The sequence below is a fragment of the Ananas comosus genome, linkage group 16 (genome assembly GCF_001540865.1).
Source record: "Ananas comosus cultivar F153 linkage group 16, ASM154086v1, whole genome shotgun sequence".
Lineage (NCBI taxonomy): Eukaryota > Viridiplantae > Streptophyta > Magnoliopsida > Poales > Bromeliaceae > Ananas > Ananas comosus.
The window spans coordinates 10039723-10057210 of record NC_033636.1 but is presented as its reverse complement, the minus strand read 5'-3'; the positions used below and the strand labels follow the sequence as shown (position 1 = coordinate 10057210).

Sequence of the window (17488 nt, the reverse complement as noted above, 5' to 3'; positions counted from 1 at the left end):
CCAGGAACAAAACTTAATTCTATCAGCCACTAGGAAGGCTAGTGATGGTTACGGGCAGTTGTCAATTCCTCTAATTTTGATCAGTTTTTAATTAATTTTTTTCAGTTCTTTGAAACAAGTTTTATTCAATTTTTTCAGCCCCTTTTTATTTGGATCTTCTAAGCTAATTTCATCTGCTTGCCAAGTGACTTATTTTGTACTTAATTTGTGTTATATTATCTCTCTATGGTGGTTGGCAAAACTGCATAATTGTCTCACACTAAGAACATGCAACATTACCTAACGAGATTCGCCAAGTTTAATATAATGAAAAATGTGGTGGTGGTGGTATTATTCAAGCCTTCAATCAAATGTAAGGAAAAAAAAAAAGCGAGAAAAAAAAAAGAAAAGAAAAATTCAATGTCAAACTACATGCTGTACATACGTTTGAATATGAATGCAATTAGTTCATAATTAAAGCATTTAGGTTACTTTATTTGGATCTATTTGCCATAAAAAATTCAGTCAAACAGATACTGACATACAAGAGCTCCAAAAAAAAAAAGAGTCAATAAATAAATAAATAAATAAATAAATAATAGCAAGACCCCATGCATGAATTGTAATTTCACTTCCAATAAGGCCTCGTTGTTTCTTTTCCCCTATCCTTCCTCTCATCACCTTCTCTTCCATGACCATGGGCATGCGCAAGTTCGTCGCCAAGAAGTGACCGTGACCGGCGAGTCGGCGCCGTCGATCGAGGCGCGTTCCATCCTTTGGCCCGGACGTACTTCGTGAAAGATCGAAGCGACCGAAACCTCGACGATGAGCTCGCGGTGTCGACATCGGATTTCTCCTCCTCTACATAGAGTTTCGGACTATCTTTCTGCGGCCCGTCGCTTTGGCTGTCCGACTCCGAATCCTGCGGCGGTCGGTCGCTATCGAATGTAGTGTCGATCGTCGTCGCTGACGCCAGCATGTCTCCATGCACAACCGGGGAAGACTTGAATGGCGTTGCTGACGCCAACGACGAAGACGATAGAGGATCGTTTTCTACATGGAGATATGTTGTAAGAATCCAAAAGAATAATGCATGATCAATAACCACACAAATACTAGGCAATAAACAGCAGAAATAATAGGGCAAGGGTTGAAACATTGGAGGGCCATTAAGGTGATGAAACATTATATATTGCCTCAGTTTGCTAATAAATAGAAAGAAAATATCAGTGACAGGGTATGTAGAGGGGATGCTTATTTTAAGGAGATCATAACATGTAGTACATGGGCTAAAATAATTCGATTTTTTTCTCTTATTAAGAGTAATGTTATGCCAATTTCTCTTTTCAACTGCACAAAAGAAGATGAAAGTACACTCAAGCACTGATTGGAGTTTTTTTTTTCCCCATTAATGTACACTCAGTATGGCGAATTCCACATTTACATCCATCTCTAGAAGTAGAACAAACAACATAGGAAAGTCGAGGCCCGATATCTGATAAATCACCAACAAAAACTCTTTGTTCTCCCATCATGCACATTTATGTATATTTCTCTCAGGAGCAACATTTGCTGTATATCCGATAACAAGTTCATACAAACTACACTAGGCTGCTCCTACCAGGCCTTTATAAGTTAATATAAAGACAAGATACATGTCACATAGTTGGGTTGCCACTTTGAACTAAAAGCATCACTAAATAATTTAAATCACACGCATGGTTTAAATTTATCTGTCAAAATATCTGCCAATAGTGCAGTCAAAATGGCAATCATCGCTCTAGCAGGCCTCACCATTGGGTAAAGTGGTTTCTCCATCTCGGTTGCCTTTAGCGGTCGATCCTTCCAGTGGCTTCTCGGGCTCTTTTGGCTCAATGTCTTTGGCACTCAAAAAGCTTGGCTGGTTGGTTGATGACAGTAGCCTTGCCCACATACGGTCGGTTATCACGACCTTGTTTCGTGTCTGTGTCACCCTCTGCAGTGATGAGAAAATTTTGCATCACATATACAGGGACTTAGGATAGAAAATGGTAGAAAAATAGGACGGAGAAATTGAAGGAGGTCAGTATCAGTTACTAGCTCAAAGAATCATGCCAAACTGAAATAAAAAGATAAAAGCTAATTTTGCTCCTCAGTTTAGTATTAGATATCAAAAGAAAAATTAGGTGATGATGTGTGGAGACCACCTCTAATAACGACCATAGTGAAATAGAACACCCCAACTTTGATTTTTTTCTTTTTTAAATAAATTTTGCTCACTTTGATTTGAATCATTCCTGTAATTGCTGATTTTAATGCAATCTCCAATTCAAATGATGAAAATAACTCAAATCAAAGTAAGCAAAAGTGAAAGAGGGGCCAGTCACGATGATAGAGTTGTGGTTCATCTTTCAGCATGAATATTCCAAATAATTAAAATACCAAAGCTACATATGCAACACATGCATGTTAAAGGCGCTAAGTGTTAGCAATACTTACATGAAATGGTATATAAGTATGCCTGCCATTAACTAGTCCAACAGTGAAGCCAGTATATCCTGCCATTGCACCATGGATGGCACTATGAGCTAGAAGGGTGCAGTAGACATTGTCAGATGCAATGCTTGGAATTGCACGAATCATATATGTTGGATCTGGAAATGAATAGCAGAATATATTATTCCCAGAAAGTAATTGGAGAATGATGAGTTATGTTCAATCATTTAAAAGGAATTGAAGACGTGGAAGAAGCCAAAGATAACATACCTATATATTTAAGATTTATCACCATTTTCTGTTTTCTGGAGAAGTAAGCCTATGTTAAGAAACGGAACAAGATTAATATATTAAAGAAGTATACATCAAAATGTTGAAGCAAGACATCTTAGGGCCAATTACTAGCACTAGGAATGGCCTATAAAGCATGGAAAGAGAAACAACTATCAATATACCACGATAAGCTGATATTGACAGCATTTTCGAAATATGGATAACGAATAATAAGGTTTATGGTTGTACTCACTGACAAAAGAAGGATGAAGAGCTTAGACATCAACAATTCACATGCTTCAGGCATGATTATATGCTTCTCAGTTCATAGAATATAGCCTTATTGGCATCAAAAGAGAAAACAAGGGTGCAAGAACAAACTACAAGCTAGACAGATAAAAAATGAGAAGTAGAAATTCCTATATGTACATAGTGATTATATACCATCCTATATGTACATAGTGATTATATACCTTAATCTTGTGAGATAACCAGAGACCAACATCAAGAAGCAGCTTGTTTCCAGAGGCATCTTTGTGGTCCATGGACTGCATACTTTCAGCAATAAGTTTTTGACCAGCCCCCTCAGCAACGACAATAACCATGTGTCCATTCTCTTTAAGCCTCTTTTCAATGTATTCAAAAAGTCCACCTGGTCCTTCCAGATAAAATGGTGATTCTGGAATTAAGCAACAGTCCTAAAAAAAAAGAAAGAAAAATATACAAAAAAGTATTATCTTCTCTGGAAGGAGAAAACAATATTTTGTGTTGAATCTCAGAATCAATATACTAACACAAGCTGTGGCAGAACTTCAAAGAAAAGGAAAATTTAACCGACGCAAATAAAGAAGGTATCACACTTACCACATCTCGGCTGGCAAGAGTAGCATACATCGCAATGAAACCTGTAATAATAGAGTTCATTAGATATGAGAAGTAAAACATGGCACGAGAATTAGAAATAATTCAAGAAAAATGACGTTAATAAGCACATATTGGAATTACCATTTTGACAAACATTAGAAAATTTATCAGATTGTAGGTAGGGCTTAAAGTTATAAAGTTTTACATTATTACTTTGGTCCAAAAAAAAAAAAAAAGACAAAAAACAAAAAGATAAAAAACATGTAAATTTGTACAAGTTAATTGCTGAAGAACGAATTATCATGTATTCAATCAATCAATCAAAAAACTAACCACTATAGCGACCCATCAGCTTTACTAGGCCTATGCCATTCTCAACACTTTCAGATTCTACGTGTGCTGCATTAATGGCACGTTGGGCCTCCTCCACAGCAGTATCAAAACCAAATGACTTGTCAATAACCTGAGCCAACAAGAGATGACAAAAAGCTTAAATTGGTTTCAATTAAGAGATTCATGACTAAACAGGAAAAAGAAAATAGAAAATGCAGCTTTTTGGTAGGAAAGTCATATATAGAGATTATGACCAACCGCAATGTCATTATCTATTGTTTTTGGAATTCCGGCAACAGCAACTTTGAGACGGCGTCTCCGAATTTCCTGTAAAAATTTCAGTAGGAATAGCAAAATAGTTTGCTATCAGTTACTCCCTCAAAATTTAACAATTAAAACATACTTCTCTAGCCTACATGGTAAAGTCTACATGCTCTTGATCAATATATATAATATATTGTGATATCTCACTTTCTAAATCAAAATTACCTTAAAAATCTCCAATGCTCCTTTTTGAGTTCCATCTCCACCAATGATGTAGACCTGGAGAAGTACCCAATAAATCATCTTCCTGAATTCAAGAATTATAAATCTTACAGGTAGTTAAAACTACAGCATACATTTCCTGTATACCTGATTAATTCCGCGGTCCTCAATGTTGTCAACTATCTTTATAGTATCATGACCTCCCCGGGATGTTCCAAGGATGGTACCGCCCCTTTTGTGAATGTCATTGACAGTCTTTGGTGTCAAGGGTATAGTGTTGCGAGCATAGAATCCCCTGTATCCACCCTATAGATGCTCCAATATTAAAATTTAACTATACATATGATATGATTAAATTAGGCTACAGAGCAAAATAACAAGAAGCACCTAGAACTACCATTGCACCTATATCAATAAGTTTAGCAAGCAATACAGGTAGGAAGTACAAGTAACTAGAATAAGAACAAACAATATGAACAACTAGAGGAAAGAATTCTTGCAATTCAATAGGAAAAGGTCCAAACAAGATAAAGAAAAACTAATCCATTTACCACTTAGATTCTCACCTCTATGCCGAGGATTTGTTTGACATTATACATATGGGACAAACCACATACTAGCTCCCTGATTACTGTGTTGAGCCCAGGGCAAAGGCCACCACAGGTTACAATACATGCAAGCACATCATCTGATTTAAAATATACCTGAGAATAGATACATAGTTTCATGTCAGACCAAGGGCATGCATGGTCTTTAAATAATTGAAAAGCTGCAGCACAATTTACCCTCTGACGGGGCCCAGCACGCCGGAAGTGTACTCCTCGTGGGCTATTCTTTTGAACAACAATCTGTTAAAAGAACAAATGGTATCACAAACTTATAATTGTCAAAGATATTTAACGGAAGCCAAGTTTGGCCACAAATCATGTGATCAAGTCTTTGATGGCACTGCATCATCACTAGTCAAAGAGAAAAGCATGACTAGAAATATACATTATTACCAAGCTTATATAAAAGATAATTTACCTTATAGGGCACAGTATCATCCACGTTGACAAAATACTGCCTGGTAAGCATTTAAAGGAAGGTAATTTAGATTTAGTCTTCTATGAGGTAACTGCTAGATATTGACAATAGAGGATAGGATAAAGAAACTTACTTGACAACTGAATAGGCGGCATTATCTTGGAGTGGGTTCGGATATGTCTGCCAAAATAAATTATCAAAGCATTCAAGTTAAAGTCTTGCTTGATAGGTTTTAATAGAAACTGAACATACATTCCCTTTTCCCAGATAGTTAATCAACTTTACAAACAAGTAGCAGAAAACAAAGAATTCATGTGAAGATCACGCAAGGAGAAATTTGCAAGTTCAGTTTCATTCAATTCCATCAAATTAATGTGATTGACTAGCACTAAGTAATTCAATTGGCATAACAATTTGAAAGAAACTGCTAAACGAATTGCTCACTACAACAGTCAAGCAAGAGAGTACAAAGCAAGTGTGATAAAACTAACAGAACAGAAGTAAAAGAGTTCCAGCTTAACACTGATTACCCAAATTCAACATCAAAAGAAACAACTAATTCATCAGTATAAAACAGGGGGAAATAAACCCAGATCCACGAAGCATTGACATCAAATTCCAATCTCAAACAACGAAAGAGGCCAAACAGATCCATGAAGTTGACATTGTCTCTGTTAATGAGGAAGGGTCAAGCATCTGATCTTATCAGCATGACCTATCACTATGTAGATCCAGAAACTCTATCTAGTGAAATCTAGTAACTTTTCATACAAATTGAAGCAGAGGTTCCCAGGTGAGCCATCCATCTTCTTCTTAATATTTCCAATCGCTGATTACCAAATTAATTACTGATATAATATCAACGGAACTAACACCAGTAAAAAATACGTTAAATAATATGAAGCTCATGAACTATATTTCATTTCAAAATGCACATCTGAACTTCAAAACTTTTAACTTTAGGGGTTGTTTGGTTTGACGTAAAACTGTGAAAAAAAATTTTCGGTGGAAAATTTTTTTTACGTAGTTTAGTGTTTGGTTTGTAGGAAAAGAAAAATAGTTTTCGATGATGGTTGTTTGGTTGAAAGGAGAAGAAAAGCCTATTTAGTATATTTTTTATTATATAATAATTAATATACTATATATATTATTATTATAATTTTTATATATAGATTAAATATATTTAAAATTATAATAAATATATTATATAATATATAAGAGTTATATATTTAAAAATATTAATAAATAAGTACAAATTTATAATATTATATAATAATATTTCTATAAAAAAATAAATGAATATATAATGAATAAATATATATTTATAACTAATATATATATATATAGAATTGAGCTAGAATACTTTTAGAAACACCAACCCCTTGGTGCTTCTAAGTTTCTAACCCTTGGATCTACTCCTTGATTACTAATAGCCTTTGGATCAAACACTATTTCACCTACCACCACCTACCACCATCATCTCAACCTCACATCTCTCCATCCAATGGCTAAAAACTCAAAAGCACCACCTTCATGGTGCNTAGCAGAAATATTTTTTAGTAACAGAAAAAAATATATAAGGGATATATTTAGAATAAAAAATATAAAAATATATAAAATATTTTAAAGATTTTAAGAGGTATATATATAACTGTCCCTTTTTAATTATATAGGCTACATAGGTTGTGGAAAGTTTTGATTACTTATACTACTTGTTTCTCTGTTCTATGTCAAACCACCAATTCGGTTTTGTGAAACGATTCCCACAGACCGACACTACTTTCAAGTTCTCCAACTTGCTGGCCCTCTCTTTATAATTTTTTATTATAGGCTGGAAAAGTCAATTGCCATGTGATTAAATACTAAGCAATGGAGCGGAACTGCTGTGCTCTTAGGAGCACGGAGGCCTCCGTGCTCCTAAGCCATTTTCGATGATGGAATTTCCGAATCAACGATCGGTTTCGTTAGACTTGATCTAGCGTATTTGAAGTTTCTAGAAAATAATTTTTGCGATTTTTCGATATCATTTATCTAGCAATCAAAAGGATTCAAAATCAATAATTTTTAACGGCTGAAAATAAAAATTCTATAAAAAGTGGTGATATAGCACTAAAATTTTCGATCAGAAATATTAATCTTGTTGTAGATAGTATAAAGAATTTTGTATCAAAATTTCATCTGATTTGAATATTTCTACACCATTAAACTTGAAACGGCAGATATCAACCATTAAAAATTATTGATTTTGAATCCTTTTGATCACTAGGTAAATAATATCAAAAAATCGCAAAAATTATTTTCTAGAAACTTCAAATATCCTAGATCAAGTCTAACGGAGCCGATCGTCGATTTGAAAATTTTATTATCTAAAACAGCTCAGGAGCACGGAGGCCTCCGTGCTCCTGAGAGCACATCAGTCCTGCTATATATATATATATATATAAAAATATCTATATATATATAATGAGAGGGAGGTCCACGGTGGACCTCCCTCTCATGCGGTCCACAAGGCCCCTTCAGCCTCGTGGACCGCGCGCGCCTGCTCTTCCCCTCTGCGCCCAACGCCGCGCCCTTTCCTTCTTAGTTTTCGTTTTACGCGGACGGAACACGAAAAACGAAAACCCGAATTTTTCCAAAAAAATCTGTAAAATAACTTTTCCAAAAAGAATTTTACGGACAACCAAACATAGGAAAAAAATTTTCAACCGAAAATTTTTTTTCGGAGGAGTTTTACAGGGATCCAAACACACCCTTACTGCCAAACCATATACCATGTTTCATCTACGAGTGTCCCTATCAGAAATCAACAGTATTGTCAGCTTTTCTGATGAAATGCATTGTAACCAAACAGAAAATTGGCAGTACTTGATGAAATATTCCACAGCTAATTCAACCAAAACCATCAAATTTCAATAAAATTGGATGAAATTTTCCGAGTAAATCAAGCAAAATCAAAAGAAACGAAAGATCCGGCACTAAAAATCAAAACTTTTTTAAAGTTTTGGGCATCAATTTCACAATGCACTATATCACCCCATCACCTTCGATCTAAAATCTACTAACTCGATTAATTTCCTACATATGAAAAAGACCCCCCCCAAAAAAAAAAACCGAAAGAAGGGGGGAGCTTACGGGGACATCGGGGAGGTAATCGACGAGATGGGGTACGTCCTCGAGGACGTACCCGAAGTCGCCCTCGACGATCTTCGCGTTGGCCTCCTCCTCGACCATGTTGTCGCTGGACGATCGGAGCCTGAGCTCAGAGCCCCGCGTCCGGAACGCGATCGGGGCAGCGGCGGCGGCTGGGAAGCCGTAGAGCTGGCGCGGGTTGGGGGCGTCGTGGTCGGTCTCCACCGCCTCCTCCTCATGCGGAGAACGCGATTTAGGAACAAACGCCATTAGAGAAAGCGGAATAAGAAGAAGAAGAAGAAGAAGAGGGATTAGGGTTTTAGGTACGGAGGAGAGGAGTACGATTATACAGGAGGGGGAAAAGGGTAGAAATGTAAATATGAAACCGGCGGCGACTTTGAAAAGCTTCAGACGCTGGTTTTCGTTCGTGAAGGGAAGAGAGAGAGAGAGAGAGAGAGAGAGAGAGAGAGAATGTGTGTGAATTATGAAGCGGGGATTCGAAGGATTACGCGGAGGGAGGAGACGTACTTGATTTTAGAGTGCTTGGACCAGGTCTACCACCTCATCCCTGAACCCGGTGTTAGAATAATATTGTATTGTATTTTCTAGAGCCCTGGCGCGTTATGTCTGAGAATTTTCTATATATAAAAAAAGAAAGATCTTTTAATTTTTAGCTTTAAAATACGGTACTATATAGTTAATCTATGCGAGATAATACCATGTCCTTGACCGTTGATGATGATTAGTGCGAAACATGTTGATCCACAAAAGCGTGCTCTGATATTAATTTTATCTCATCCAATATTATAATAAAAATAAATATATGATTAACATAATAATTCGAATAGATTAAATGTTTTAAATTCAATAAATTAATCAGCAAGCAGTAACCAAATTGAATAATTCGATCTTAAAAATAGATGGTTATAGTACTGGTAATCGCGCGTGTATGTGTGTGTTATATATGTATAAGCGGAAAAACGGTGCAGTTTGTAAACTAATAAGGAGAGAAGGGGATCATGGGATGGAGCTCTATGATGTCGCCACGTGGAGCACAGTGGACGACTTGATTCATTAGGCCCCGAAGTGGGCCCCAATGGACCCCTAAAGCGGGGCCCGTTGTGTTTTCTCCTTGGGTTATTGGTCAGGTGTTGCGGCCAATTTCGCTATCTTCGCAAGATCGGATAAGATATCGCTGTTCTCTCTGGTGCTGTTTGGATTGGGTATAAGAGGGGCTAAGGACCTTATCCCCTCTCTCTTACCCAAACAAAAAATGGGTGGGTGAGAACAAATTGTTCCCACCCCAGAGAGAGCGAGAGAGATATTGAGATTTTTATTTTATATCTTTGAAATTTAAATTTGGTCTTAAATTTACAATTTGATATTTAAAATTAAAGTTTTAAATTTTAATTTCAAATTTTAAAATTAAAAGTTCGAATTTTCAACTTAAGGTTATAAGTTTAAAATTTAAAAATTTAAATTCAATTATAAGGGTAATATCATTATTTTCTATTTATAACCATTAACTATTTCTCTTATTCCTAATAATCATCCAAACATAATTTTTCTAGTTCCAATTTATACTCACATTTTCATCCAAACAAAAAAATATCTTATTCTTACAAAAATCTATATTTGTATCTATTTATGGAATAACTAATTTCTACTAATTTCCCAACCAAACGAAGCCTAGACTCGGTCCATACCATTGGTCATTCACAGGAAGCTTTTTGCATAGACACGGTCCATACACCTCACCTCTAGCCCAGGGTAATTTTGTTTGCTCTTGTAATTAATTTTCAGATTGAGAACAAACTTCCAGTTGAACTATGGTTTTGGAAATTAAAATTCCCCCACTATAATTTCATTTAAAATTCCAACACCAACACACAAGAGGGTAAAAGATTATTTTTTTATTATTTTATATTTCTGTTACTTTTCTAACTGACTTGTTTGTTAGTCAAAATGAACTCAATTACGGCACTATGAGAAAGTTGAGTTTGTGATAGAACTTAATTTATAGCAAATTAAATAAGAAAAATAAATATCTATTACGGTAGAAAATCACTTTGCTGTCTCCTCTTTTGATGAGCATTGGACTTCAGGTGATGTGGTAGACCTGGCGTAGGCACTTTACAGAATTAACATAGCGTTTGGCGTAAGCAGAAGCGAACTCGGGTTTCAACGGGGAGCGAACTCGGGTTTCAACGGGGAACATCCGCTTTCGATTCTAGAATAAATTTGACGTTCACTAGTAATAATAATAATTTCTCTCAACCCAGCTGCATCGCCCACAGTTGCGAGTTCGCTGGTTCCCTGTTTCGGTCCATGTATTTTTATGGAAAATCTAGAAGATTTAGAAGTGCCAAGTGGGTTTGTGTGTCCCCCAACATCTGACTCTTACCAAGATAACAACACCTGATTCGATCAAACAGTTTAAATCCAAATTCTGCATCACAGACATCCTCAGATTATCGTTCAAAATTAATACAAAACCATCCACCGCGAAAACAGGCGCATTGTCAAATGAGATCACAACACAATCCACACCTACTTTACACTGCCAACTCCGCCGCAACAGTTTCGAGCAACACAAGAGTCATATAAGTTTCTAGAATTTTTCTCGCGAAGTGAAACACAGATTAAAGGAGCCATCAACTAAAACGAAATTTCGACTACTTATGCTCGAGTGGCGGCAAATCAGATCTAAGTTCTCAACTTTGGACGCGTGAATAAATAAGAGCAGAACAATGGCAAAAATAGAAACATCAGAATGGGCAGCAGTTGAGGGGGAAGAACAAGTGTTTCGACCGCAAGGTTCCAGACAATTATTGATCTCTATGGCAGTATCAAAGCAAATAAGTTGTAACCGCTTATTCCAGCCGTTTGGGGCGCAATCGCAGTGAGCTCCGGATCTGCACCTTCAAAATTTTGTAAATGTCTCGTGCGCTTCACGCGATGGAAACTATTCACTTGGGGTGGAACTTCCGGCTCACGGATTCATAGCTAGGAACGTTGATAACTGCAAGAAAGGCATTTCAGGAAATTATGAGAACCAGAAGAACAAGAAGAAAAAGTTTTCTTGTGAACTGACACTCTAAAAGTTTGCTTTAAACATACCATCTCCCCAAGATGCCATTGTGAGTGGAGAAGAAATGATCTTCTCAGAAATTGATGAAATGTCTTTCAGCGTGACGTCATCAACAGCTTTCAGGAAATGCTCGATGGGTTTCCTGCAACATCCACAAAACAAAATAAACAAGAAAAAAAAAAAAGAAACAATCACCATGATATTTCAAAGTGTCATGGAAAGTACTACCATTTTCCGTACAATTTTTGCCACCTTCTCGATTTAGGTATGTTAAGATTGGAGTGCAAAAAAGTGAATTATAGAGTGAATAAGGTAAAAGATACTTAAGCAAACCAAAGACTTCTGTAAATGAAAATACAATGATCATAGGAAAGACCTTTCTCCATATGTCAAAATTTGTCGTCCAATATCTTCTGATGCTACCATCTGCAGTATATAAATATATATTAAAAAAAAAGAAACATAGATATGTTAAAAGATAACGTCCAACAGTGATGGTTTCAAAAGCGATAAAAAAAGCCGTACTCTTGATTCAAGATTCATCAGAACTGCAGATTTAGTCGACTCTTTAGCCCGATCGAGCTGTGCCTGATCAACTACGGAAGTAACGAGAAATTTAAAAAAAAAAAAGAGTAAACAATTAAGGCAAACTAATATAAGAGGCTGTAAGCTGCAAGAATTACGAGGAGCTATTTAAACCTTGTCCAGGAGTTGCAACTGCAATAAGCTCTCTGACTGCCAAATCAACTGCCTTTGAAAGGAAATCTGAACCCTGATAGACAATATAATATCAGTAAAATTAGTACCACATTTGAGCTCAAGGGTTAAACAGCATTAAAAAAAAGATAGATCATGCACTTATTTAACTATTTTCAGCCGACCAAGCTTCAACGACATCCAAAAGGAGGAAAACCAATAACCATTACAGACCCAATTACAGAGGCTTGAAATTAGGATGACTTTTGGCTTTACCATCAATATAGCTAGATCAGAATAGTGGCACCAAGATAGCGAGTATTACGACTCAAGCAACACATTTGACATGGTATTGGTAGAAGAATAATTTAAGCCAAATCAAGCATAGGCAAGCAAAAATTTAAGATAGAAAATCAAGCATAGGCAACGATTGTATATGAACAAGTAAGAATCAAGAACAACATATCAACTACTACCAAGTTTTATTTAAAGGATAGCTTACAGTAGTAGCGTGGATTCCAAAGATGCCAGTATGATTATAGATACTGTTAAAAGCAGAGAATGACTCGATTTGTTGGAACTCATTCAAGATACGGAGATCTGCAAACAATAAATCATATTTGATGTTAAGGTTTCATGCTAGAATTTTATAGGAGCACCTTAACACACTACAGAAGAAAAAGAAACAGGTACAGATTGATATGAAGGAAAATAGAGATTGTAACATACATAACCGAGAATACATTCCTTTCCCAGGACCTCCAGCAGAGAAAGAACCACCTCCTCCCATAAGCATCTGCAACAACATAGAATTGATTCGCTTTACCAGTTGACACAAACATATGGACAACATGAAAGGAGAAGAACGCACAACAGCTGGACAAATTTGAAGAAACAGACAAAATCTGGCAAAAAAATTTAGTAAAGAATTCGGGAAAGTGTGTAAGACTACCTGAAGCACTGTCAATGTCATCGCTTCCTTCTCCTGGTACCAACCGCCAGGAACCTCAAAAGCAAGGGCTACATGTGTCTTCTGTTTTCAGCAAGAAATTTGTTTAATAAAAGAAAATAAAAAAGATTTACAAAGAAAGACAAGCAACCTAATGACTTAAGTCTCACAATTCTATTTGCAAATCGTCTATACCCACCGCTGAATCTGCTTGACAACGATAATCCCCTCCAACATAAACAGATTTAGGCTCTTCTGGCCGAGCAACTTTTGGGAGATCAGATAAGAGAGGTTCAGCAATTGAGACCAACTCATCGTGGTCTACACCCGATGCTGCAAGTACCATTCTAGGTGCTGTGTAATTCTCCTATATTATCCAAACCAAAAAGTAAATCAAAACAGAGACTTCCAGCAGAGGTAGTGGTATAAAAACAAGAAATTTGATCTTACGTTAATAAAATCCTCCAAAATATCGCTATTCAATCTGTTAATTGCAGATTCAGGAGCCATTAGAGGATTAGCCAATGCACCAGAGTAACCAGCAGAATGAATAGCTTCCAAGAGTAAACCCTGAGGATTATTAGAGATTTCTGCTATCTCTGCTTTTATCTTCTGCAGCTGTAATAAGCAAGATAAAAAGTAAGTTAACAAACGCGAGTAACAAAAATATTTTCTTTGCCTTATTAGAGTTTCGACGGAAGTGTTGTTTGAGTATATATATTTCAACGGAGCATCAGTAGCTTTTCCATTAGAGACTTCGACAGCTTCTGCTGCTACAGAAACAATAGCTCCAACATGGAGCCTCTACTTTTGGGTCGTGTAGCTCATTTCAACTACCCCCCGAAAGCAAAGGCTCCAGAGACTTTGTTTCCCAAATGCCTGGCTATTGCTTCTCAAAGCAAAGAAGCTGTTCCAAGCCAGGTAAAACAAACACCCACAACACTACAAATATGATATCACTGTAGATAGACTACCTGCTCCTTAACCTCCCAATCAAGGAACGCAGGGTTCCTGACACAATCAACAAGAACTTCAACCATTTGAGGCATGTACGTCTTCAAAGCATCATACGTATACCCCATTTGCTCGCGAGAAGCTGAAGCAGTTACATTGCCTCCAATTGCTTCAACTTCACGCACAATGCGGAGATGACTCCTATTTGCTGTGCTTTTGAAGGCCATCCTCTCCAAGAGATGTGTGGCTCCAGACGAAAAAGGTGTTTCATACACAGAACCGCAGTCAACATAAAGTCCGATTGAAGCAGCTGGGCTCTGATAATTTAGTCCAGAAAATATTATTTTTGATAGAAGTAAAACAAATGTTGGACTAGAGTAGCATTAAACAAAAAAAATGAAAGCATACTGGTGATGTTTCAGATGCAATTTTGACACCATTTGGAAGAGTTGTGATTTTGGTCTTCCCTGGCTCTACATAATCAGGCAATGGTGGAGGAACTGTGACACCTGGCAGTGGGAAATCAAGAGGAGTAAGTTGGCTGGACTTTTCCCCTGTAAGCCAACTAAAGAAGCCACCAGAAGAGCTTCTTGCAACGCTTGTACTCGCAGATCTAGTAGCAGCATGGCGCTGAGAATCAAGTAAACAACAATAATAGAATGTATAAATCATACAATATGTACAGCAAATTCATGATTGAGGCAGTTATGTAATATGTAAAACTGCGTACGTAGAAGCTTAACATGATTTCCGAGATATGCAATAGGTAAAATTAAGTTTGTAATATATAGAGTAATTATCTGAACTGCAGAGAGGGAATATATATATATATATATATATATATATATATAAATTGACATGCTGAAATATTATCTATTTATCTTGCTGCTACAGAAAACTGCATACCGACCCTAAACACCTTTTTTACTTGTTCAAGATCTCTAGTGAGTGCTCTTCGGCAAAAAAGGCCCATCTGGCAGGATAAGCAATATAAAATTGTTTATCCCAGATTTATCACATAAACCTAATTTTCTTTTGAATTTTAAAGAATGCCCCAATAGTGACATCTCTAATCAGTTCAGCTTTGACTAGCACAAAAATCTTGATTTGAAAATCATATAAGACATATTTTAGTCATCAGGAGTTCATAACTGATTAATTCAGCATCAGAGTAAACTACACTATCACCAGCAAACTTGGTAACACATCCTGAGACACTAAGGCCAGCTCCACCAGTCCAAAATTTTACAAGATGTATATAACAGTTAATATCCAGAAACTTTAAGAAAATAAAGCTCAATGAATTGAAGAGATTCCAAATCTATCAATAAAATGTGCTATTTTACTCGTCCATTCCAAGCTAACAACAATGTTTTTTTACCATATGTAATCATTTTTCTCCATTTTGTCCCCTTATTCACAGTCCTAAACTAATTGCAACAAAGTTCAAGTACAATCACATTAAATGAAATTAATAAGAAGTTGTAATCTCAACTTAAACAGATTCTCCCGCATGAATCACTATAAAAATTATAACTTTCTAAGTAAATCTGCCTGCTATGTAATAGTACATACAAAATCACCACGAAAAACCATGGTTGCACGAATCAAATGACATTTCTTAATCTATGAAACCAAAAACAAACCAAATATTCCCAAATCCGAGCGCGCAAAAAGAAGGCGATCCACACATCAAATCACTCACACTAGGGTTAGGATCTCGCGAAAACGAACCTTGAGAGCCCTGAGGGGCGTTGCGGCGGCTCTATACATGATTGGGGAGGGAGCAAACCCTAAGATGGAGAGGGACGAGAACGAATGAGGAGAGAGGGGTCGGGTGAGACGAGGGAGAGGAGCCGCCGAAGATCGGGAATGGAGAGGCTCTTTTTTTGGTTTTTTTTTTTTTACGCTTTTAGGAGAGGGGGAGCGAAGAACCGTGTTAACAGTTCGGATTCGGGTCGGGTCTATAGAGTATTGATTCGGACCCGATAAATCTGTGATCCGAATCCGACGCGAGCCAGAGATATCGGGCGAGTAAAAGCGGTAGAACGGTGTGACTCACGGGATCCGAATAGTCCGTTAAAAAAAATAAAATAAAATACTCGCAGATCAAAATGAAGTATACTATTCAACTGCTGAGAATTTAGCTTAGCAATTAATTATTAACTATATAATAATAATAATAATAATAGTTACAATAATTAGAGAATTTTATTATTCTAATTAGTTTAGTATCGTAATTGTGGAGAAAATAATTATTCTAAATTTTAAATATTACACGGCCAAAAATTTTCAACTGGTGATAAATTAAAGTTTAGTTACTTTTATGTAGCAGAGAATATTAAAGTAGTTGGTGTCTTTCTCTAACTCTTAAGCAGATTACACGCGAGCAACTTTGAGTTTAATCTAATTTGGTAAGAGATTGTTGAGTTACACCTTACATAACTTTATTTCAACTAATCTTGAAAATTTAATGAGAAAAAATATATATATAACAAGTGAAAATCAGATAGAACTTAATCTCTAACATCTTTTTTAGATGAATATCTGAAATTCGGGAATTACCCCTCGTGGTTACCTCACATTTGGATATGTTTGATATATTTTTTGCAGTATTTATATCTTTTAAAATAGAACATTCAGGTGCTTTATGGAGTGTTTTATAAACTGCTTTGAAACAAATCATTGAACTTCGACAAAAATTAAGAAAGCATTTTAAAACCAGAAATAACTTAGTATTACCAAATATAATAAATTTTAAATTTTGTATATCAAAAATTTAAAATTTATTAGATTTTAGCAGATATGCAACAATATATAACCATTAGATTACAATTTTTTTTTCCCGCCCCCTTCGAGGCCTGTGTTGCCTCACCTATGTAACTTAATTCACTATTCCAACGAATAAAGCGGATAGCGAGCTATTTTTTTTTAAAAAAAATAAAAAATTGTATATCAACTCCGAAGTATGTTATAGCTCAGATAAGGGCGTAAGATCTTTCCCCTCTAACAATCCAACTATTTTGTTGAAAAAGCAAATTTTAAAAGTAGAAAATAAATTAATTAGTATTATTATTGAATGATGGGATCGTAAGACAAAGCTAAAAAAAAAAACAAAGGTGAGGGTGGTGGGAAAAAAAGAGCAAGGATGAAAGGTTAATTTTGAAGATTTTTTTTTTCCTTAAAAAAAAAGCTTTTATAAGTTTCAAAGCTAACAAAAAATACCTAGCCGA

General features: G+C 36.1%; 2 protein-coding genes across 2 annotated transcripts; both read right to left on the bottom strand.

The window, feature by feature from the left end:
* Positions 1453-9067, bottom strand: LOC109721943 (ATP-dependent 6-phosphofructokinase 6-like). Its single transcript, XM_020249774.1, has 14 exons — positions 8569-9067; positions 5570-5616; positions 5437-5476; positions 5196-5258; positions 4977-5114; positions 4558-4716; positions 4414-4467; positions 4183-4251; positions 3925-4054; positions 3592-3632; positions 3201-3425; positions 2725-2773; positions 2458-2612; positions 1453-1954 (listed from the first exon to the last, which is right to left on the bottom strand). Exons 1-14 carry the CDS (start codon positions 8833-8835, stop codon positions 1760-1762), a joined length of 1632 nt encoding a protein of 543 aa, XP_020105363.1. The 5' UTR covers positions 8836-9067; the 3' UTR covers positions 1453-1759.
* Positions 11001-16160, bottom strand: LOC109721945 (mitochondrial-processing peptidase subunit alpha-like). Its single transcript, XM_020249775.1, has 13 exons — positions 15990-16160; positions 14664-14885; positions 14276-14572; positions 13752-13919; positions 13501-13668; positions 13305-13385; positions 13082-13148; positions 12855-12952; positions 12356-12428; positions 12182-12252; positions 12033-12082; positions 11686-11798; positions 11001-11587 (listed from the first exon to the last, which is right to left on the bottom strand). The coding sequence occupies exons 1-13, from the start codon at positions 16026-16028 to the stop codon at positions 11535-11537; spliced, it is 1500 nt and encodes a 499-aa protein (XP_020105364.1). The 5' UTR covers positions 16029-16160; the 3' UTR covers positions 11001-11534.